Source organism: Monodelphis domestica, chromosome 3 (assembly GCF_027887165.1).
Source record: "Monodelphis domestica isolate mMonDom1 chromosome 3, mMonDom1.pri, whole genome shotgun sequence".
NCBI classification, from domain to species: Eukaryota; Metazoa; Chordata; class Mammalia; order Didelphimorphia; family Didelphidae; genus Monodelphis; species Monodelphis domestica.
The window spans coordinates 258,294,259-258,319,176 of NC_077229.1; the positions used below are offsets into that span (position 1 = coordinate 258,294,259).

General features: G+C 36.9%; 1 protein-coding gene across 2 annotated transcripts in view; it reads right to left on the bottom strand.

Annotated features, from left to right (window-relative positions):
• Positions 1 to 360: 360 nt before the first annotated feature.
• APCDD1 (APC down-regulated 1) overlaps positions 361 to 24,918 on the bottom strand; it is a 56,933-nt gene continuing 32,375 nt past the window's right edge. For both annotated transcript variants that reach the window (XM_001370862.4, XM_056823646.1), the window contains 2 exons: positions 10,235 to 10,556; positions 361 to 7,306 (listed from right to left, as the gene is read on the bottom strand). In XM_001370862.4, coding sequence (XP_001370899.1) covers positions 6,855 to 7,306; positions 10,235 to 10,556 — 774 coding nt within the window. In that variant the 3' untranslated portion in view covers positions 361 to 6,854. The remainder of the gene's footprint in view (positions 7,307 to 10,234; positions 10,557 to 24,918) is intronic.

Consider the following 24,918-nt stretch of genomic DNA (forward strand, 5'->3'; position numbering starts at 1 on the left):
AATGCAGAAAGGGAAAAGGATATTTCTATCACCTACCTCATAGGATTATCTCAAAGAAACCACTATGCAAACATTAGTCTCACATGTTGTTTATATCTGACTTAATGGGCTTCATTTTATGCACTGACTACAGGGTTATAGATTTAAATGAAAATATATGCCCATGTAAAAGAAAATGGACTTACTGACCTGATATTAAATATGTCATTTGAAAATAACATTCGTATTGTTAATTTTTCTCCCTACTTCCATTTTCCCTAACCCTAAAGGAAATAGAAATATTTGGGAAATCTTAAATGCAAATATTTCTAAGTTCTGTTTTTTTACCTCCTGATTAGAAGCAACAACTCACTGTGACACTTTCTTGAGGGGTGTTAGTGCTTTATTTGACAGCCTTTATTTCAGACAATCTTTTGACAATTATTCAAATTTCTCCAGCAATGTAAACTGGAACACAGTGAGAAAGAGAAGAATTGCTTTGTTTATTTACAAAACATAAATGCTAAATAAAAATAAAAATACCCTGACATTGGAAAAGCATTGGAAATAGGAGGGAAAGGGACTAGATTTTGGGTTAAAAACACATTGCTTTATGAAAAAGACAAGAAGCTCTATGTAAATGATAAAGACATCTACAAGAAACATTATTGCTTTGAAACTGATTACAGTACAAATATTGTGTATTCCCTTTATTGCTAGGAAGAAGTTACACTTTAAAAGCATAAGGAAAAATAACTTCTAAGACAAACAATCCTATCTTTTGCTAAGGTACCTGTTTACTTTTGGCATAATATGATAGTAGTAATATTGGATAAGTCAATCTTCTCATTATGATCCTTTCCAAAGGTGCTTTTATTTACCTTAACCCTGTCCCAGTGCTATTATGCTGTCAAATGATGGCATATTATGCAATCTTCTCCTCTTAATATTATTTTTACCCAGATATCCTACTGACTCTTTAGGCTGTTTTCAGTGTTCTCTCTCATAATCAGTCCTTCAGAGCATTTATTTGTGATCATTTCCTATGTCAGCTGCTGTGCTAGGCACTAGAAATATAAAGACAAAATGAAACAATTCCTGCCTGCCCTCAAGGACGTTATACTCTATCATAAATTGTACAGATGATCTGATAGTTGAGAATGTTATTATGAAGCTGATTAACCCCCTTTTCATAAAGAGCATGCTATGGAATAGTATTTCCCAATATTTTCCAAATAATTCAGTGTGAAACATCTTTTCTTATCAACCAACTGCATATTTTCTGGAGCATCTTTTGCAAAACTGATCCTTTCCCCACTTGTCTCTTTTCAAAGCTAACACTGATTAATCAACAAGCATATTTCTGGCACTATGCTAAAGCAGTAGGGATACTAAAACCAAAAACAGAAGCAAAAAATAATCCTCACCCTCAAGGAGCTCATATTATAGTAAAAGAAACAATCTGTACAAAAATATGCTCTATAATAATGTCTTACGTAGGAAATAGGGAGATTACCTACACATGATCCTTCCTAATAGTGGCTCAAAATGTTCATTATCCCACCTCATTCATTATAATATTGAATTAGCCAATGGAAGTTTTTTTTTTTTACTAGATTATTACTTCCCACAACCCATAGAGGACAAAGCTTTAAAGGATTCCAATTCTAAAAATTCCTGAGACTTCACTCCTCTAGAGGTTTGCCTCAGTTTGGAATACAGATACCTGCTGTTCATAATAGAATGAAAGGCAATTTGATAGACACCCTAATGATGTTTAACAGCATATATGTGAAAAGTTTTTCTTTTGGAAACCTTTTCAGTTTGTCTGTCAAAGGAGACGAATGAATTTTTGGTCTAGTTTAAAACCCTAAGTCTCATCCAGGTTAGCAGCCCTATTGTTTCCATAATGTTCAGAATCTAGTTTGAAAAACTGAATCAGTTATGTGCCTTTGTTAAGGATGTTGGCAGGACTGTGTCTTCATTGCTGTAGAAGTTGGAGACTAAAATAACCCTAGATTTCTCCATATGATAGAGAAGCCCTGTTCATATCAGTATCTGAAGACTAGAACTGTGTTCGAGGAGGGAGAAAGGAATAGTGATCAAGGTGGCAAAAGGGCAGTAAGCTTCATTGCTAGGGTTTACTCAGGCTACTAGCAAAAGTTATTGTGACCCAAGTCAATTTCCCAAGTGAGATCCACCAAGTTGTAGCACCATAAGGTTTTGAAGAGTCCAAATTAGTTCTATGAAGGTCACAGGTAAGGAATATACAATCTTCTTAATGTTGAGTAAATAATGTTTATGTTTCTTCATGAAACTAGAAATGAATAAGAGCTATTTCTTTCATTTACCCCCTCACCATTAGATTTAGCTTAAACAGACAGTAATATCCAAGAACTGAAGGAAATCAAGTGCAATAAAAATGTGAGAAATACCTATAGAAGGCATGGAAAGCCCCATCATCAGTCCAAGTAGAAAATATTTTCTTCTGAATAAATTGTCCTGATATGGCAACTCTAAGGCTATTTATTGGTTTCTGAGTTAGAGTTGGCATATATCAGTGTTTCTTTTCATTTCCATGGGGAATTAATGTATTCTAGTTACATAAGACAGAATTTTCAGCCAGAATACCAATCATCCTTAGAATGTCTTTGAACATATTAATGATGTAGAGAATAGTTTTGTGTGTGTGTGTAAAGGGGGGGGGAGACAGAGAGAGAGAGAGAGAGAGAGAGAGAGAGAGAGAGAGAGAGAGAGAGAGAGAGAGAGAGAGAGAGAGAGAGAAAGAGAGAGAATTGATTGGTATTATATTAAGCATTTCAGACAAATGTGTTTTTTTTTATTCCACAGTGATTACTGTTCTAAAAGGTTCAATATGAAGCTCAGTATTTATAATGGTGACTTACCAAGACCATTGTTTGATGGAATTATAATTCACACATGAGCTAAGGTTATGAGGAAAGGATTTCTGGCAAAGAAATACATACTATGGACAAAGTCACACTCTTTGTCCTACATCATTGGGGTAAAATATTTCCTTCCTTACTTCCTAGTGGTTCTGGATAGCAACTCAGTTCCTACTTTAGAACTGGGGGGAAATATAAAAGAATCTTGAAAATCTGGAAGAGAAAAATTAGCATAACTTTTCTAAGAATGGCCATCTTAAAGACATTAAGGTTGTAATTCTTGATTATGATCTCTTCTGAATATTATAGTCATATTCTTCCAAGAATAGTGGAATATTCAATAGTATTTCTGGGTAATCTGATGCAGGATCTTCACCTTGTGAAAACTTTTATTTAAAAAACTAAGGAACCAACAACTATTTACTTATATACTTACTTTCTTAGCTTCATAAATCCTGGATAAAAATCATCTATATATGTAATGGGAATGTTACTGATGAGTGCATTAAAAAAGGGGCAGAAAATTCTCTACATCTTTGCAGACTCATAAATAGTATGGAGAAAGCTCCTCTTGTGTCTAATGGTTTTTTTAATGGATTTTTTAACCTAGATTTTAGTAGGACAACATTCAGTCTTGAAGATCTTTCTCAAATAAATGAGCTCCCTGTATATTATAAACAGATTGGTCTAAAGAAATCACTTTGTCCAATAATTCTATATCAAGCTAGATATAAAACAGGGTGATAGTAGCCCACTTAGAATGTTTGACTGTTATAGCATGGAAGATGTCCTGTGCATATTTTTTAAAGTACTTCTGTGAAGGTTTTCTTTAAATGTTCTAATTCACAGATGCCATTTTAGCCACTGCATTGGGCCTCCACATACTATAAACTTCTGTAAAATCCCTAGAAATTCAAATGGGATTCTTCTATCACTAAGGGAACAAAGGGAATGAAAAATGAACATTACCAAGATTATGGTTCTGAAAAGAACTAAGAGCCTGTTGGGTTAATCCACCAACATGTACGTCTTGGATAGTGCCTGTAAATGCCTAATCAATTAAATCATTGGATGGATACTGGCAATGGAAAATGAACTACATCCTGAACTGAACAGGTGAATTGTTTATATTGCATTTATTTAACTCCTCAGTGCTTTCAATGATCTCAAGTGTTTTTTTTTTTTTAAATACAATGTTCTCCTAGTGATGCTATGTGGCTATGACTCATAAAACTTCATGACTTTAAAATACTCAAAATTATAAGTAACCCAAAGGGCAACAGAAAGGCATATGTGTGTAAGTCAACTATATTACCCATGATAATCTGTGACCTAGTCATGGAATAAGATTCATCTTATCTGGCTGTGCATGTCTTGGAAGGAGGTCGACCAGTCATATTTCAGGACTAAAAACAATGGACAATTTAGATTCCACTGGTACCCACAAAAAATTAAAAATATCAGAGGAAAGTCTCCAGTGTGTCAGATGTGTTCTCCATATGTAATTTACAGATATACATGGATAAGAATTATACAAAATAAGAGATAAAAATGGTTAAGTGATCCCACACCAAAACAAGATTTTAGACCCAAGTAAGTTTGTAAAAACACAAGTTCAAGCTCTCTCTCTCTCTCTCTCTCTCTCTCTCTCTCTCTCTCTCTCTCTCTCTCTCTCTCACACACACACACACACACACACACACACACACACACACACACACACAGTTGCAAGTAACAGCCAGAAAACCCACCATTGTATCCAAACTATATAAATGTGTTATCTTGGTTATCATTTCTAATAAATTATATTAGCATTAAAGTGAAAGGATATATATCCACATGAATTCTATTTAGCAAGATGTTTATATGCATTCATTTCTTCTATAGAGATACATACACACAGTCTTGTTAAACTTGCAAATTGAAAAATAAATATGTATCTGTATATGTGTGTGTGTATGTTTGTATAAACACACACATATTTTTCTAAAAACTGCAAGTATTTAATGTAGAAGCAATTTTCCAGACCTATAGGTTAGAGGCTCTAGTTTCAAAAGCTATTAACTTGTCATTTTTATGGTTAAATCACCGATATAGCCTATGAGAGTAAATATCATAGGTTTCATATGATTTGTTATGGCTTATGATGATGGAATGCTTACTCTACTTGTTAGATGGATCCAGAGTTAACAGAAATTTTACAGGAACATTAACACTTTTCCAGTTCTTTGCACTATGTAATAAATTTGGCAAATCAAGTTAATATTTTTATGCTGAATACATGATCTTGGCCATCTTCATAATTATAAATATAATCTAAATACATTTATTTAATAGTACATACCCATAGATCCTTAAAAATTTAAATCACAATTTTACTGACACTTAATTTTAATATTAAATAGAATAAAGTCTTTACTCTGATTTTTTGCCTTCTATAAATCTTCAGGCAAATCTAAACCTTCAACTGTTGCCTATTTGTTTCATTTCTTTTTAATGAGTTTCTATTCTGCAGAATATTTAGTGTTCACATAGATCTTTTCCCAAGAATCCAAAGCACTTACAGATATGTAATGTCTCATTTACCACTCATTCACCCTTCCAGTATCTCAGTGGGACAGAATTAGGGGTAGAAATTGCACAAGATTAGACTGAGTAATGAAGAGACTTGCTTATTCCAAGCTGCATAACTAAGTCAACTGCTGAACAGGAGGAGGGTTAGTCTAGTTACCTGACTCCATATGATAGTAAGATTTAATACAAAAGCCAAGATACATATGGTATGAAAGATGCTACAAATCCCACAGTATACCAAATTTTACCTTTCCTCTGAACACCAAGCCCTTTCCCAGCAAACTTTTCTCCTAAAAATGTGTTTTTGATGGTAAAAGGTACAAATCTAGATACTTCTGCTTACTATAACAAAATATAATACAAGCCAGGGTGAGAATTTTAGGAAAAGGAAATGGCATATTAGGAAAAGGACTATATTATTATCATTGTTCATGTGGCACTTGGTTAGACCTATACATATCTGATACATTACTGAGTATCCTCTGATTTGTAATGGCATTGCTTCCTACACACCGATTCCAGCAAGTTACCTATTTACACAGTGAGGCATAGAATCAACATCAAACCTAACATAACAAAATCACAGTAATGGGTAGTGGGTTAGATGAAATTGACCTCTAATGGTCCCTTCTGATTCTACTCAAATGAGGAACAGAGAACAGTGCCACATATGCTCCACTAAGTATATTCTTTAAAAGTTAAAAAATATATATGTAAAAATAGTTTAAATTACTTTGAAATTTTAATTACAGATATTTTCCATTCGGTACTTCTGAAAGGAAGGCTTTCAATTCTCTCTTCTGTATAAAACTTGTAAAGATCATTTAGATAAATCCTTGTGTCTTTGAATATATACATATCTACACCAAAGCATTTTCTTTGAGTAAAAAGACGCCATTCTCCCAGGACTAACCCAATACTGCACAGGGTTATTCAAGATGGTTAGATTTTGAAGGAGAGGCAGTTTCAGAGATGGGAAAGGACGTGACAAGAGGAAAATGGCAGTGAAAACTGTAGCTGGATCTTTTTGTTTTTCAACTAACGTTCAACCCAGCCAAATAATATGATTAAAAAAAAAAACCCAACCCCCAAAGAATCTACTACCCACAAACCGTCTGCAGTCCTAAAGTGCAATTACTGTTGTGCAGTCACTCAGGCCAGGGAACAGACTGGATGAAGTTCAAAGCAGAAACTTCAAACGAGTACTATTCATGATTCTGGGGCTGGGAGTGGGGGTTGGGGGGAGGGGAGAAGAAAAAGAACAACAGTTCTCAGGCATTTGAGTGCATCAGGGGAATAGATGTCCTTTCTTTGGAAAAGAAAATCCACAAATCCCAAGGAATCCTAGTTTGGAAAATAAAAAATATATATATATATTTTAGAGCATAAAGAAATCTAGCTGAAGGTATTCCAATGTGGAACAGTCCAAAGACATGCAATCAGAGTTAGGAGTACAGTACAGAAATTTCTTTCAGGTGTCCCATTCCCATAGTGACCTATTGTGTTCTCCTCTGTTAGATCTTCTGATCTGGGTGCTGAAGATGCACACTGAACTAAGGGCATTTGGTAAGATGTGGCTCTTTTTTCTGGCCGGTCAGGACTGGATCCATCACTGGGTCTCTGGCCATTGTACAGTAAGTACCGACCCCGTGTATCTTGTTCCATTTTGAAGATTTCGTACTCAGTGTGAGGTAGTTTAATTCCCAAGGCAACACAACCATTGGTGTGGGTCACATCCTGCTGAATTCCAACCTGCCATGAGCCCTCAGCTCCACATTCATTTCCATTGAACACATTTAAGAGAGAGGCTGTGGCTGCATCCATGGGGGTGACCTTCATGTGATTCACTGTGGAAAAGAGGAGAAAAGGAAAATGTTCAATATTTCTAAAGGAGTAAGTATATGGCAATGGAGCCCTCTAGAGCAGATACTAGCAATACAATATCCAAGAAGAATTTTTTTAGGGGTAATAGAGGAAGAAAGATTCCATCCCATCCTCTCCCCACATAGGATCTGAGCGTTCTTATTAGGTACAAGGCTGAACCTTTTTCTTTGAATGGCAGTCAAACCAAATGAATTACAGGTGTGATTGCATAAACTTACTTCATTTGGCCAATAAGCTGAGCACTGACAGTTCTGTCAACTGTAGGCATCCACTGTTAATTAGGATTTTCACAGCCTTAGAATGCTATGGCTTGTGAGATGTTTTGATGTCATGTTATGTGAGTTAATATTATCACACAGAATAGCTTACTAAAGCATACTGATGGAAACTGTAATTTTTTTAACAGAATAGGATGTTTTGAGGTCTTTAATACATTTAGTATCAACCACTTCTCCATGTCCTGCAAATTAATCCAGGCCCACAAGGCTGGGGTCTGAAAGAAATTAGACTGTGGGCATCAAGACAAAATGTAGATAAAGATTTAGAAGAGAAAAATCCCAGCTTTTTTCACATAGAACCTCAAAGCTGGAAGGGACTGGGGAGTTGGAGGAAAGTTAAAGGGATTTTAGTGAACTGAAAACTCACCATGAAAGTCAACATTCTTATGTGGTAAGCAAAAACCTAATGCTGCCTTAGCCTATATTAGCAGGAGGGCAGTGTCTAGAACAGGGGGAGGAGGAGTTCTATTGTACCCTGCCCTTGTCAGACCACATGGAGTATTGCGTTCAGCTTGGGGTACCCCATTTTAGGAAAGAAAGTGCTGGACTGGATCGTGTCCAAGGAAGACCTGGTAAGGACCTGGAAACCATGCCATAGAGAATCTCTTGAAGTAACTGGGGATGTGCATGCTAGAGAAGAGAAAACTCAAAAGGGAACATGATAGCTCTTTCTAGTATCTGAAGGGTTTTCAAAGGGGAAAGACAAGCAGGAAGGTGGTGTAGTAGACAAGAGAATTAGGCTTGGAATCCAGAAGAAAAATTTTCATGATTTCAAATCTGGCCTCAGACACTTAATAGCTATGTGACCCTGGGCAAGTCACTAAACCTTGTCTTGGTTTCCTCATCTGTCAAGGAAGCTGGATAAGGAAATGACAAACCACTTCAGTATCTTTGCCAAGAAAACCCCAAATGAGGTCATGGAAAGTCTGACATAACTGAAAACAACTGAACAACAACAAACAATAAGGGGGGAGACACATTAGAATTCTTTTGTTTGGCCCCAGAAGGCAAAGCTAGGAACAATGGATTTCAGAGGTTGTGGAGGGGGAGACTTTGGCTTAATATATAAAAGTAACATTCCTAAAATTACTCTCCAAATTTTTAATTGGCTTCACTGGTGAATTCTCCAACCATAGGAAGTCTTCAAATAGTCTAATGACCACTTGTCAGAGATGTTATACTTGAGCAGGTAACCCCTCTATAAGTTGAAATAAATGAACTTTAAATTCTTTCTTGCTCTTATATCCTCTGCTTCCATAACATGAATCCCACATATGGCTCCCCAGATGCTCTCAGATTTATTTGGGCAAATGAGACGTAGATAAAGTGCCTTTGTTATATTTTACTTTAGAATAATTTGGTTATGCAGTCTTTACTGGAAATGGTCCATATCTTATTCATCCTTCCCATATCACTATTATTATTCCCTAGAATTGAAGTCAGAGTACCTGGACTCACATTTTAGCTCTCTTACTGTGTGACTATAAGAAGTCAATTAAGTTAACTCTGGGATAAGTTAACTTTTCTTGAGACTCTATAAACTATAAAATGAAGGCTTTGGAACAGAGGACATGAAATCCCTTCTACCTCTACACCTATAATTTTATTTTTCCTTGACTCTCTTGAGCAGATCTGTGTCCCTACCATCTCAGAAATACATCTGCCTTTTTCTTAAAACATCTAAGAGGAAACTCTATGACTATATTCTTGAAAATATATCCCAATGTCTCGTAATGCTTAACAAAAATTATTCTTAGCTCCCTTGCCATGTGAATTGCCTCTTCTCTTTCACAAGGATTCCTTCTTCACTATCCATCTGCATCCTCAGTCATGCATTTAATATAGTTATCACCTAAGGTCCAAGGACACACATGGAAGGATGTCAGGAGGTCTGTGAACTTGGATGGTGGAAAAAATTACATCTTTATTTTCACAGACCTCTAACTGAAATGGAATGTTTCTTCCCAATATGAAAAAAATGTTTTAACATTAAAAAAATGTTAAAATCCATATTATTTTGAGAAGGGACTTATAGACTTCTTAAGATTGCCAAAGGGATCTTTGTCACAAAACAAGTTAACTGCTGATCTAATGTAATGTTCTGTCCCAAGACAAAACAAAAATAAACTGCTTCCGAGTTCTCAAGCAATAAGTGTCTTTTCTGCTCTTTCTCTTGCTCTCAAGAAAGATCAGCTATTACTCATTTATACTTTTTGAGTGTAATTTTACATTTTTAATGTATTTTTATGTAAATTTATGTAAATTTACATTTACATAAAAGATAAAAATTACATTTACCTTTTTGAGAAATTAAGTAAATTTATTAGCTCTCTCAATGGTAAATACATTCTAGGCTAAGGTTTTGTTTCCTGTTAAAGTAAATAAAAGCAAAATGAATTCCCAAATCCATACAATCATGCAATAATATTCAAGGCTGACATTGCTCTGTAAAGAAGGAATATGTGCTAAATTCTACAGGATAGACTCTGCCAACCAAAAGTTTCCTCCACTATTTTCTTGCCTCAATCCCTCCTGTCCAAAGCAAAAATGTTCAAGCGTTGCTTGTCAGATCACTCAATCCCTAAAGCAATTGTGATTCATGACACATCTTACCTTTGAACACAAACTCCGTGCCTCCCATGACCCTGGCAGAATGTACACCACGGCTATAGCGACCCTGGGCATAAATAGTGAAGGTGGGATGCTTGCAGATGGGATCAGAATAGTGGTAATAATGACCTTCCCAGGTATTATTGTTGTCGTGAAATATGAAGTGGCGGGTGAGGAAGAGGACTTCAGGGCGTACTTCACATCTCTGGCTCACCCACTCCCCATGTAGGCCAATGGTCAGGTCAGCTTTGGGGGGCAATATTGGAGGATGGTGCTCATCTGAACGGTAGATGATTCGGCATGCAATGCAGGCATGATCATGATTCTGAAACCAGAGAAGAAACCCAGTTAAAGACCCTTCTCATTAAAAAATAGTGATCATTCAGTGAGGGGGCAGCTAGGCTTGGAATAGGGAAGACTCATCTTCCGGAGTTAAAATCTAGACTCAGAGATTTACTACCTGTGTGACCCTGGGCAAGTCACTTAACCCTGGTTGCCTTTGTTCCTCATCTATAAAATGACTTGAGGAAAGAAATGGTAAACCACTCCAGTATCTCTGCTAAGAAAACTCCCAAATGAGGCCACAAAGAGTTGGGCCCAGCTGAAGTGACTCAACAACAACAAAAACAAAATCATTCAACCATTATTGAAATCCCACCATTGCTATTCTCTATGTTAGGCTCTAAGAACGCAGAGGGAAATCCAACAGTTCCTGCTTTGGGACCTTACATTCCATCAAGGAAGACAATGTGTATATTTAGCACTATGTAAAAATATGTATACAAGGTAATGGAGGGGGAGAGATAATAGCAGCTGGGGGCAATCTGGAAAGACTTTAGGTAGAATAGTTGGCATTAGAGATAAGCTTGGAAAGAAAGTAGGGATTCTCAAAGAGCCAGAAGATAGTGTACACGAGAAGGCACAGTTTATTTAGTGGGACGACAGTGTGTGAGAAGGGGAATAATGTATAATAAGGCTGGAAAGATGGGTTGGAGTCAAATAATGAAGGGCTTTAAACACCCAAAAGAGGGATCTTAATTTGGCCTTAAAGGTAATAAGGAGTCCTTGGAGTTTACTGAGTAGGAGACTGATATTGCCTGGGATATGGGAAAATTATTTTGGCAATTGTGGGAAAGATTTATTATTGTAACAGTCTAGTAAGAGGACACAAGGACCTGAAAAATAGGGTGTTTGGTAATATGAGTTGAAAAAAGGGGATGATATGAGAGATGGGATAGAAGCAAAAGCAGCAAGACTTGGTAACTGATTGAAATATCTGAAGAAAGGAAGCGAGAGGTTGGCACTGAGGTTGTAAACGATAGCAAACCATGTGCTTCCCATCATACCAAGTCACGACTGTCCAAGTGGCTTACCAGTTTAGCCACACATTACTATACTATCCTCGAAGAAGCAACTGGAGGACTAAGTCAGTAAGCCAACAAGTATTGATTAATTATTAATTATTAATTAATTATTGATTAAATGCCTTCTGTGTGGCAGGCACTGGGCTAAGTGCTAGAAACCAATAAAAATAAAAATATGGTCCCTGACTTAAAGGCTCACTTTCTAATCACAAAGACAACAGGCAAAGAACTATGCAGCATAAATGAGAGGTAATGTCAGAGGAGATGCACTGAGGGAGTCTAGGAAAAGCCTCTTGCAGATCATATATCCTGTGTGAAATGTCTCTTTTAATGCTATCCTGGACTAACCCAAATTGTTGCACTGAAGAACCTAATACAATTTCCTGCCTGGAAACCCAATGGGCACACAATGAGAACAGGCCTCCTTTGGGCCCGGATGCAAAACTGATTCCTAAAGTAAAAACAAATGTCATAATAACAACACACAAAGAAAAGGCCAAAAGGTGAATGATTTGTCTTCACAAATGAGTGTTATTTAAAGTGGAAAGGAAAATGCCTGAAAGAAGGAAATGGCTGAAGGTCAAATTGAAGATGTCAATATATACTTTTCATCCATTTGTTTTTATCAGCCTGGTAGATTGGAAGTTTTATAGCCTCTCCATTCATATTCTGATTATATCTCTTTAGGCAACTGAATTAATAGAAGAAAACAGAAGATCTGTTTTTAATAGGGTTTTTTTCTCTTGTGTCACCACCGTAACTCCACTGAGCAAGGACTTTCTGCATTTATCTGCAAAACCTCATGAACTGGAATGTGCATATAGAACATGCAGAAATGAGCACCTTTTGTCTGGCCTGGAGGAACAATAGAAGTGGCCTAGATAAAACTTGAGGTTAGGTAGAATGCAAAGACTTGGTTTCTAGCTCCAGCTCTCTTCTCCTAACTAGTAATGTGACCATAAGCAAGTTGATTCATTTACTTCGGCATCATTTTCCTCACTTGCATATAGGCATAATAATATCTATTCACCTTCCCTTCCCCATAAAATCAAAGAACTCTTGGGCAGATCAAATAATAAAGCACTTGGCAAAGATAAAAGCATGGTAGAAATTCAAGAGGTTGAAATCGAGAGAGAGAGAGGAGAAAGGCAGACAGACAGACAGATAAAATGAGAGTGAAAAGAGAGAATGAGAGAGAGAAAATGAGGGAGAGACAGAAAAAGAGACAGAAGCATAGAGAGAACATGCTAGAGAGAGAGACAGAGAGAGAGACAGAGAGACACAGAGAGACACAGAGAGAGAGACAAAGAGAGAGATAAAGAGAGAGAAAAGGAGGGAGGGAGAGAGATGGATGGGGAGTTTAGTTTAGGGATCTAATTGAAGAGTATAGTTGACAAAGTCTGGAACCCTCTAAACTAGAGAGTCCACAGATTCCTTCCATCTCAAGGAAACTCTCTGAATGTCAGTGTCATGGTCTCTACCAAAGAAACATTTGTTTAGGTAGCAAAGTGGTGCAGTAGATAGAGACACTATTAGATTTGGAGTACGGAAGACCTTAGTTCAAAACCCGATTTAGATCTTACTAGCTCAGTGACCTTGGATAAGTTAATTAACCTCCTTCAGATTCAGTTTCTTTATCTGTAAAATGGGGATAAATAATAATACTATCACACAAGATTGTTGTGAGTCAAATGAGACCATATACATAAAGAGCTTTGCAGACTGTGTTATATATAAGTGCTAGTTATTGTTATTAGCTATTATTTCCTTGGGCTCCTAATTCTTCTAACATCTGGAAGGGAAACTATAAGGGCCTTCTTTTTATTTCATAGAATTTTATTTCATAGAATACTATGGCCTTTTCTATTAGGGAGGGAAGCAAAAGGGAAAAAAGGGGTTGAGATGCTCATCTACTTACCCTCCTCCATCAAAGAAGAAATAGAATTCTGCTCAGTCATTTATTTACTTGCTACTTCTGTTAAATAAGTATAGGTTGCAATTTAGGAAAGAGAATATTCCCTTGACTAAAATAATGTGTGGCTTATAAAAACAAGTTCAAATGGGCTGCAACAAAGTGAGATGAAAGCAGAGCCCTCTGCTGTTAAACCCAGGGGTCTGGCTTATATTTACTGGTCTACTGTTTGCCTGGGAGTTTTGGTCTAATAAAAGCAAGAGTGACCTGAAGTTTGTGTGCTATTATCTAGAAGTTATAATGATTAAATTGGGAGAATAAAACAGCTGTACATGGCCTATTAGAGCTGTCCTTGATCAGCATATAGAGATACATCACTACCAGGATAAGACTTGAACATAGCAGTTTTCTTTAAGCCTTGAGTTGGCAATTAGAGATGTGGCATCTCTTGCCTGCCAGCCCTCAGGTCAGGAGATCTGACTTGTCATGCATCTGAATGACAACTAACATAGGGCCAAGGAACTCTTCTATTGCATATACTGGACAAGGGTTTCCTTGCTGCAAATGCCTGCTGATAAAAGCACATATTCTGCTTATGCTGTATAACTCGGTTAATTCAGTAAGGAGCCACTCAACTGGTGTCTGGCCATTGACAATGTCTGTATTCAAGAGAGAATCTTCTTCCCAGGTCATGTTATCGCTTCTGCCCTCAAATGACTACACTGTGCTCTAAGAGTGGATAATGGCCTCTATGAAGCAATACGTTGGGTCAACACAAGAGGCACCAATTACATATTATTTTGAAACTCCCAATGGAGAATTTTAGAGGCACAAGGACCCTGAACAGCAATAAATGAAGGATATGGGAGTCCAATCTAGTCATTGGGAGCAGAATGAGCAAAAACACATAGGTGAGGAAGCATGGGACGTGTCAGAAGCATGGGAAATAGTTCAATTTGTCTATAGTGCTAAAGAAAGTTGAAAAATCCTGGTAGAACTAGGTTGAAGAAAGTTTTGAATACAAAAACATCTAGGCTTTATTCAATAGGCAATGGGAAGCCACTTGACGTTTTTGAGTAACGGAATTCAGAACTATACATTAGAAAAAAGATAAAATGTTCAATACATGAAGGCTACTGATGCTCTTTTAAAAAGCTAGCATTCTTCATACTTTCCCTGCACCTTTTCCCCCAGTTCCTAGCAATCATAAATTCAATTAGTGGTTATGTAGTAAATAACTTACTAATAGCGCCAAGGGTAAATAGTTTTGTTTCTTTTTTCTAATTTCCATGATCCTTGTCTGGATCAAAGGATGAAGGGTTGGCTCCAAAAGAAATAGGAAATGTTAACTACACCGTGTTAGCCTTAGGATTTCCTTTTTCTAATATGCTTTTGTATGTAAATGTACCCTTTCCAGATGACTAAGTGGAAAAGGGAAATCATGACCTTTTTTTTAATAAGCATAATGAATCTCATTAAGTATCATTTTCACTGAAGCTACTTCTTTATTTTTTCTGATGCATAGGGGTTTTTTTCCCCTTTTTATGACTTATAATTTTCATTTGAGACTGTCCTTTCCCAAGTCCAAGGATTTGACTTCTCTTTCCATAGTCTTGGCACTGACTATGTAAAACTGGGGTTGCTGTGCATACATAAAATGCATGGGCTTTTAAAGTGGAGGAATCAGAAAATAAATCTCCTCTTTGCTATTCCTTACACTAACCATACCTTGATGCATCAAGGATGGACAATTTCATTTCTTTCCCAAAAAAGATTATTGCTTCACTAATGCCTAGCAGATAGACTTCATGAATTGCTCTGGCCCAAAATCCCCAGCACCTGCTGGCCTTCCTTTTGGTGATGACTCTCTTTCAACATGGCCCAGCTAGTTTTCAAATGACAAATGCAGTCCATTGTTAAGGTACTATTTCAAGCCCTTCTTGCTTAGTAGGACTGGCCAGGATATGGTGCTTTGTCAAGATCCATCAAGAATAATATTGACAACTTCCATTTGTGAAATGCTTTTATGTTTGCAAAGTCATTTGCATACATATATTATCTCATTTAAAGCTCGCCATAATCTTGTTAGGTCAGGCCTGCTGGTGCTCGTATTTTTATTTTACACATGATGAAGCTGAGGGCTTGAAAGGGTGTGATTTCCCCAGTTAGGGGATTATGGAGCTAGGGGGAACTGTGGGCTTCAGACTCAGGTCTTACTGTTTTCAGGTCCAGGACACTAACTACTATGCCAGGAAACAGTAATAGCTTTTATTAAGCACCTACTAATGTTCCCCAAAGGCACGGGAATACTTAGATTACTACCTGGCTCAGCTTCTTCACCAGAATGGAATAAATGACTCTCAATGGAGTTCACATAGGGGAATACATATTGTTTATGCCAGGAATGTCAAAGAAAATGTCTCTGGCTATAGTTCAATTTGGTTCCTTACAACAAACATTTATTAAGTATCTACAATTGACCAGGCACCATATCAGGTCCTGGGATTAGAATGGTGGGAATGAAACATCCTCTGACCTCAAGAAGCTTACATTCTACTTAGGAGGCTAATGAGGCAGCATAGCCAAGGTAAAAAATCAGTGATTCTAGAATTTGATGAATTTGACTCTAAAGAAATCTTCTGATAGTCTGTGTGTTACCTTAGGCAATCAACTGAACCACTTGGACCTCGATTTCCTCAACTGCAGAAATGAGAGGGTTAGACCTGATGGTCTTTGAAGTTTCTAGCTCTCGCTTTGATCCCATGTTGTCCACAAATATGTACAGTAGATAGAACATTCAAAAACTGTCCATGAAAGAAGCCAATAAAGTGAAAGCTTTTCCTCTCTGGGGGCTTTCCCCCCATAACCATGGATAGGGGACTTAATGTATATCCCAGTAACAGTGATTGGAATAATCTGTTCAACTACAGTTAGTTATCTCTTTATGTTGGTGTTAAGGACACCGTTGGATATCTCTGATGCAGGCAACTCCCCCCCCCCCCCCCGCCCCCCATGGTATCCTCTTCTCTCCTGTCTGGATTCAGACTTTGCTGAGGAGAACAAACACCTGCCTCTCTCCACTTCAAGGTAAGCTAAGAGGTAAAGGCTGATAGTTTTGATCTTTCTTCTCTGTCCCAAGGCAGTTTGCCACTCCATTTTCTTCTCAAACATTAAAAGAATCAAGCCACCTTCTAATATAAAGCTTGTTTATATAACTTTTAAACACAGAGCTCCTATGAGAATCAGGTTCTACTTTGCAGGCAAATGATTTTACCTTTCAGTGAAGTTATTTTAGAGGGCATGATAGTCATTTTTTTCAATAAATTGTCCAAAAGCAAAAAACCAAAAACCAACCCCTAAACCTTATTTCAAACCAAGTAAATAATAGCTCTATGTTAGCATCCAACCTAGGAAACTTCTGTCAGTCAACAATCATTTATTAAGTGTTTATTTTATATCAAGCATTGTGTTAAGCAGTGGGGATATAACAATGGGGGAAACAACCCATACCTCTAAAGGGTTTATGTTCTTATGGAGGAGGCAGCTTATAAACAACTAGCTACATATAAAAAGTGATGGAAGGTATTTTAGAGAAGATATTATCTACTGGGCAGAGAGGAGAAAGAACTCCTATAGAATTTTTTAGCTGAAGTTTTCAGATGAAGAAATTAAAGTTATCAATAATCATGTGAAAAATGTTCTAAATCACTCTTAATTAGAGAAACGCAAATTAAAACAACTCTGAGTTACCACCTCATGCCTGTAAGATTGACCAATATGACAGTAAAGGAGCATAATAAATGTTGAAGGGGATGTGGCAAAATGGGGACACTAATACTTTGTTGGTTGAGTAGTAAACTGAACCAACCATTCTGGAGGGCAATTTGAAACTATGTCCAAAGGACTATAAAACTGTGCATACTCTTTGATCCATTAATACCATTCCTAGATCTGTATCCCAAAGAGATAAAAACAAAAGGAGGAGAGGGCAAGAAAGGACTTACTTGTACAAAAATATTTATAGCAGTTCTTTTTGTGGTGGAAAAGAATTGGAAATTCAAGGGATGTCCATTAATTAGGAAATGGCTAAACAAAATATATGCTGGTGATAGAATACTATTGTTCTATAAGAAATGATGAACAGAATGATTTCAGAAAAAGCAGCAAAGACCTCCATGAACTGATGCAGAGTGAAACAAGCAGAACCAGGAGAACATTGTACACAGTAACAGGAATATTATGGAATTATCAAATGTGATAGACTTTGCTACTTCAACAATACAATAATCTGAGATAATTCTGAAGGATTTATGACAAAAAATGTTATCCACTTTCAGAGAAAGAACTGTTGAGTCTGAATGCAGATGAAAGTATATGCTTTTTCACTTTGGTTTATTTGTGTTTCCATTTTGGAGTTATGGTTTTATGTATTCTCTTACAACAATGAACCATATGGATATGTTTTGCATAATAATACATGTATAACCCAAATCAAATTGCCTATTAGCTCTGGGGGTGGGAAGGAAAGAAAGGGAGGGGAATAATTTGGATCTTATAACTTCAAAAAACTTATGTGGAAAATTATTACATGTAATTGGTAAAGCTTTTTTTAACCAATTGGAAAAAATATCTTTTAAAATATTCAACTCAATCACGAATAGAATGACCCCTGCTTACTATAGATTCTAGACCTCTCAGAAGTTACTGTTTCCATCAAACACAGAAAAGGAAGTAGATTTTTAAAAGAAATCTAAATTAAAACAGGCAATGGTTTGTGAGGCAGTGAGTAAAAAAAAGGGGTGGGTGTGGGGCAGGGACCAGGTACATTGAGAAAAAGATATTTAAAAAAAAAAATACAACTGTTTCTCATGGCAAGAGCTCAGGCCACAAGGAGGATGTGAGATAGAATGCACTTGTTCCTCAGGGCACAGAAGGACTTATGGAACTTCACTGGAACAATGCAAAGCAATGCACAAGCCTGTTAAGATTAGCCATGACAACAGTGGTCCCTGTAGGGGGATAGGAGGGATGAGACAGACTACTGGAATGCTGATTATGTGGATTTTATATTGAGACACCAGACAGTGAGGCAGAACCATAGATAGTAGATGGAGTAACTGTAAGGCTTCTTCTGCAACCCAAAGGAAATATGTAAAAACTGTTTGGATCATCACATCAGAAATACAGTCTAAGGATATTGATTTTCTAAGAAGATAGATGAAAAATTTCTGTTTTAATGTTTATCGACAATGGTTTAAAAAAAAGAGTGAAAACTAACTTTTGTTTCAGGTGGTGCTTCTTTCTCACTTTTACTGTGCTTAAATAGACCAGGAGTTCTCAAATTTTTGAATCTCTAGACCCCTTTCAGCTCTTACAAAATACTAAAGACTTCTCAAAGAGCTTGTGTTCAGGAGGGTTATATGTAGATTAATAATTACTTATTAGAAATGTTTAGTTTTACTTATTAGAATTTTTAATTAAACATTTTAATATCATTATGAAAAATTTGACCCCAAAGCACCTCAATGATCTCCAGAGGTCTCTGGATTACATTAAACACTGATGAAACAGATAATGTATCAGAGATTATTATCCTAGGGTCCATGAACATTTAAAAAAATATTACTAACTATATGATAGTATGTTTGGTTTCCTTTGTTATCCTATGCAATGTATTTTATACATTTAAAAATATTGTTCTGAGAAGGTAATAAGATTCACCAGAAAGCCCAAAAGTTTCATGAAACAAACAAGGTTACACTCCATACACTCTGTACTTGGGGAAAAGAAGCACCTAGACAGCTAGCCAGAAGAATAAACAATTGAGTAAAACTCAAAATGGCCTTTAAAGAAAAGAAATAGAACTAAAACTGCCTCAATTGTTTATTGCTTTTCCCATGTTTAGCTTTCTGTCACTCAATTTCCATAACTATTCACTTTAATAATCAACTCAGAAAAATCTTAAAGGCTATGGACTCCATTATTCAGGCCATGCCTGTTTGTTTTCTCCACAGAGCCTAACAATGTATTCCTTGAATACTAATATTGGTTGATTGGTTCTTTTCTCATTCCAGTTTTCATCATTATCCTCACTCCTCTCCTGCCACTTGGGAGATGAAATATTTTATTAATAGTGGTGTTTTAGATTACAATCTGACAAGTCCTTTATTGTGGCTTTTTTATTGCCTTTTTAATAGTTACCAACTGTCTGTTTACAGTGTAGATAAAAATATGACTTATCAGTGCCAGCCGTAGTTCCATCTTTGCTGATGATTCCATGTTTCTTGTTTCCCTAAGTTTAAAATGTGGTAGGACTTCATGTTACGTGACTAATATGTTCTAAGACCCTTTGTATAAGCTGAAAATTGCACATAATAGTGAACCCCATTATTTAACAAATATTTCTTGTATAAGCATATCTAGATCCTCTATTCTTGTGCTTAGGAGCTATTATTACTAACTAACTAGCATTAATGAAACAAAGAAAAGTAGAGCTCTGAATAGGACACAAATGGTTAGAAAGAGAACTCAAGAGAAAGACTGATACAGGAGCTCGTGTTTGCCACAAGGCAATGTAATGATTCACACTAATGCTTCTCAGAGTTGTGAATGCGTGTGATTGTGAGTCTTTACATAACTTGAGAAAGTGACAAGGATTCAACACATAATTAAACATTTTAAACACATTTTTTCTGCATCTGCCCTAGTTATTTTACAGATGAAGAAACTATGGCCTTTCACCTCTGTGTAAGCACTGCTGTGAACATCAAATAAGATACTTGTAAAAAAAAAATTGGTTAGCACAGTACCTGGCATTCAGCAGACACTATATAAATGCTTATTCTTTTCACTTTCTCCTTCCCTAAGAGGTTGATAAACCTGACCAAAGTCACCATAGTAATGAGCAGCAATGTCAGATTTGTTCTTAATTATTCTGACTTCAAATCCAGCACATCTTCCACTGCCAAGATAGCCTGGCACTCAATGCTGATAATAGAGTCCAAGCGAAAAGCACATTTTAATATAGTAAATCAATGAGAATTTTTAAGGCTAAAAGAACTTCAGATTACCATCCACTAAAGAGAGTTATGAGATAATAACTCCCCCCAAACCATAGCTCTGCAGGGTCAAACCTATTCAAATCCTATCCATCAGTCCAGACTCAACTAAAGTCCCACCTCCTCTTGGGAGCCTGCCAGACTAGCCCCTACTCCAGCCTACACTAAACTTTCTCTACCTCTGAAAAAAAAAGCAGCTGAGGAATAGAATGCTGGGCCTGAAGTCTGGAGAGATGGAGCCTCTGAAGATTACAAACAGGATGATCCTGGGCAAATCTTTTAACCTCAGGTTCCCAATTGTAAAGAGGAATGATAATAGCACCTACCTGCCAGAGTCATAGTGAGGATCAAATGAGAATATATTTGTAAAAGTGGCCAGCACAGTGTCTGCACTGTATAATGTTTGTTCCTTGCCTTTATTCTTATTACAGTGTCTATACCATTTATTCTGGGATTTAATTCTTTGTTGCATTCTTATTTCACTATTTCACATTTGTATTTCTTTTCCCCAAGAAGTCAGTCACTTTGGGTTAGGGGCATGTACTTTACTGGATTCATTTTCTCCCTTAGGGCTTACATTACATCTATGCACATATTTGGAGCTGAATAAATAAGGTACTTGTTAAATTGAATTTCAATGAATCTCTAGTGGTAGGGGCCAGGCCTCCTTAAAAGGGGGTGGATACTGCATTTAAAATTAAAAGAGTTTTCCCTGGATTTTTGCTTTAGTTTGCGGTAAAAGGGAGCAATTGTCTTTTGTATCCCAGTCTGACACCTCAGGCCCATTTCCTCACCAATTTAAAAAGAATAAAAGGAAACTTTGGTTCTAAAGTCCTCTACTTGTTTTCAGAAAATTATTCCATTTTACCTCCACACTATCCTCCACCCCAACTGATTCACACTCAGGATGCTTTAGGGTTACTTTCCTCATAACAATCTTGAGAGGTATGCATTACAATTATTATCTCCTTTTCACAGTTCAGAAAACTGAAGTTTTTATAGCTGTTTAGGAGCTTGCACATGGAAAGACAACTATTAAATACCAGAACTGACAAGTGTCTGTTAATTTCAGGACCAGCGATCTCTCTACTGTTCCCACAGCCACTCAGTAATAAGAGGCACATTTGAGAGCTGGACACCTCTCACTGGCCATCAGAATCCATCTCAAGTTCTTCCATTGTGGTAATAGTAAGAGAGATCCTGAAAGGGCCACTTGCTCCCCCTAAATCATCACAGAATCTTAAAGGCTCGCTAGAATACTTTTTACAGGGTAGCAAGCTCTCTATCTCTCCCTGTGCTTCTGTCATAAATTCTGACATAGGATCTGTGTTTATGTATGTGTATATGTATACACATCTGTGTTTGTTAACTATTCCAACATATATGTGTGTAAGCATGTGTATACATCCAAACCCACCCCCACATATATATGTACACACACATATACTTATATACAGAGAGAAACAAGGGGAGAGAAGAAGGGGGGGGGGGGAGAGAGAGAGAGAGAGAGAGAGAGAGACAGAGACAGAGAGACAGAGACAGAGACAGAGACAGAGAGAAAGAGAGAGAGAGAGAGAGAGAGAGAGAGAGAGAGAGAGAGAGAGAGAGGAGAAAAGTGCTAGAAGATTTAAAAAACTCATAACTTACAATGTGATTCTCTAAATGCAATCTACATCTTTGGTTCTTATATTTTTCGCTTGGTGACTATAATACATTCTTATAGCTACTGAGGCCTAGATGCTAACAATGTGTTTGGCATTAAGAGACATGGAAATATTTTCAAGCCTTTGTAATATTTTGCAGGCCGAGATCTATCTCTATCTCTCTCTCTCTTCTCTCTCTCTCTCTCTCTCTCTCTCTCTCTCTCTCTCTCTCTCTCTCTCTCTCTCTCTCTCTCCTCCTCCTCATCCTCCATCCCCGTTTTCTGGAAACAAAGAGAAATCACTACCTATGTGACCTTTGACAAATCACTTAATCTTCTTGGGGCTTATTTCTCTCATCTATAAAAGAGGGGGGTTAAACTTGATGGCCTCATCCTTCCCTTCTCTAAATCTATGAGATTATTAAAACTTTCTTCTCTACCCTTCCCAGAATAAAGAAAAAGACTTGAGGTAGATTATGACAGAAAAGACTTGCTATAGACTCGCTTTGCCATAGATACAATGCAACTTTGGCTAAGGGGATCAGTCCTGGCTGGAAGGAGGCAATATGGTTCAAATCCTACCTCTGATGTGTATTATCTGTGAGATCTTGGGTAGATCTCTTATATTTCCTTGGACTTTGACTGGGAAATGAAGGGGCTAGACTGTATAATTTTTTTAATAGGGTAATGGAATTCTTTCTATCTCTAGACCCATGATCTTATGCAAGTGGTATAAACATGGCTACTAATTCTTCATCCCTGCCCCCTCCTCCAATATTCAAATGAATCAATGGATTATCAATAATTTAGTAGCTCCTCCAATAACATAGATTATACCCCATCAATGCCAGCCCAAGATATGAAATCCACATCCATTTCCTCCCAATATTTCACTGTGGGGAGGGGGGGAGAGAAGGGGACAGAGGAAACAAGATTTAGCATCCTAGAGGGCTTTCTCCCATTTTTCCTGACATCTTGAGGGAACTATTGAGTGCTCTGGCTCTCCTTGCCCCATGATTAGCTCATCTTCTCTTTCTGCCACACACCTATTTAATCCTGACATCCTTTACTCCTATTCTTCAAAATCTTCCTTATTTACATGTTACAGCTTACTCACATCTATCACACTTTCTAATTGCCCTCAGTGCAATACATTAGCAGTATAGGTCTCTCTTCCATACAGCAAAATCAGTAAAATGTTTGAAAAAAGTGGATATTTACTGTCATATGAAACTTGGGATCAGTGACAGTGTTTTGCTAAATTCCTGAAAATCATCTAACCTGCTCTCCTCATTCTAGGTCTACCTCCTTACCTTTTTAGACTGTCTGTCCCAAATATATACATTATCGGTGGTCAAGCTCCATAGGGATTTTGAAATCTAGGTAGTAGACATTCTGCATCTCTTTGGTCTTTTCTGGATGGATGAATGGGCCATACTTTGAATGATTTCATATCTCTTCCAGAATGTTGTGCAAAGTACTGGGTGTTGATGCAATTAATACAGTCTTCTGAAAACAGGATGATCTGAAGGATCTTACCATTCAAGGGAAATTTCTCCTCCACTAGATATCATCCATTAGAATGGTGAATACTTTTGGCAAGCCTACATTTCCCCTTTTTATGCCTTGACTGGTATTTATTATCAGAGGTCACTCAGTGGGGTTATTTCTATTGCTTTATTTTTCAAAGAACTTGAACAATCTCAATATGTGGATGGGAGTGATATGGTTGTAAAAAACTCTACGTCTGATCCCATTAACTCCCTTTCCCCCCCCTCAATTGACAAGCAATGAACTAATGGGATCTTAAAATATCTACATCCATTAGTCAGTTGTGAGATTGTAAAGATGTGGTCCATTATCAAACATCATTTAGGAAAACTTACTTGTTTCCTGCTAATATCTTCATGAAAAAAACCCTCAATCTTGAGACATCTTCTCATTTCCCATTTGGATGCGCTCATTTTGGATTTCTTTAACTTTACCACACCACCTGCCCTCAATATTGTTCAGTTTCCTTTTGCAAGTTATATTTCCCCTTTAGATTCTAAGCTCTTTAAAGGCAGGATTTTTTTAAATTTGTATTCCTTGCATTTAGCACAATGCCCAGAATATAGTAATAACTTAATAAATGCTTATTGACTATTAAATATGTATAGTTAATCCTCATAAAGATTTTATATGGATATGAGAGAAAGCATAAAGGTCAATAGTTAATATAGTTTCTTGATCTCCTGAAGGGATTAGGGTGATGGGGACAAGAGGGGATCTGACTATTGTCGCATAAGTATGGCAAAATGATTTTTATAAAGATATCATTTATAGTGCTCTGCATATGGTAGGTTTTTAATAAATTAATAAATGTTTGAAGAAATGAATATTTACAGATTTCACTTCTGCAGCAAGTTTACTTCTTAATTCTGCTGATTCATTAAATAAACAATTTCACATTTGTTTTTCTGCTTGAGATACTAAAGACATCAGAGGTGACTTCAGCCAATAATAAAGTGTTTTTGCAGCTTTATAAAACAAAAACAAAAAGGTCTGTTCGTAGCAGCATGTCTGTAACACATTATATCTCACCCCAAATAAACTAATGTCCATAAAAACAAATGCTGTGTACACTCCCATAGCAAAGCCCCTTGTCATCTGATGACCCCAACACTCAGCTCAATTTTTCCATAGAGCATGCAACCTCCACTGGATTATAG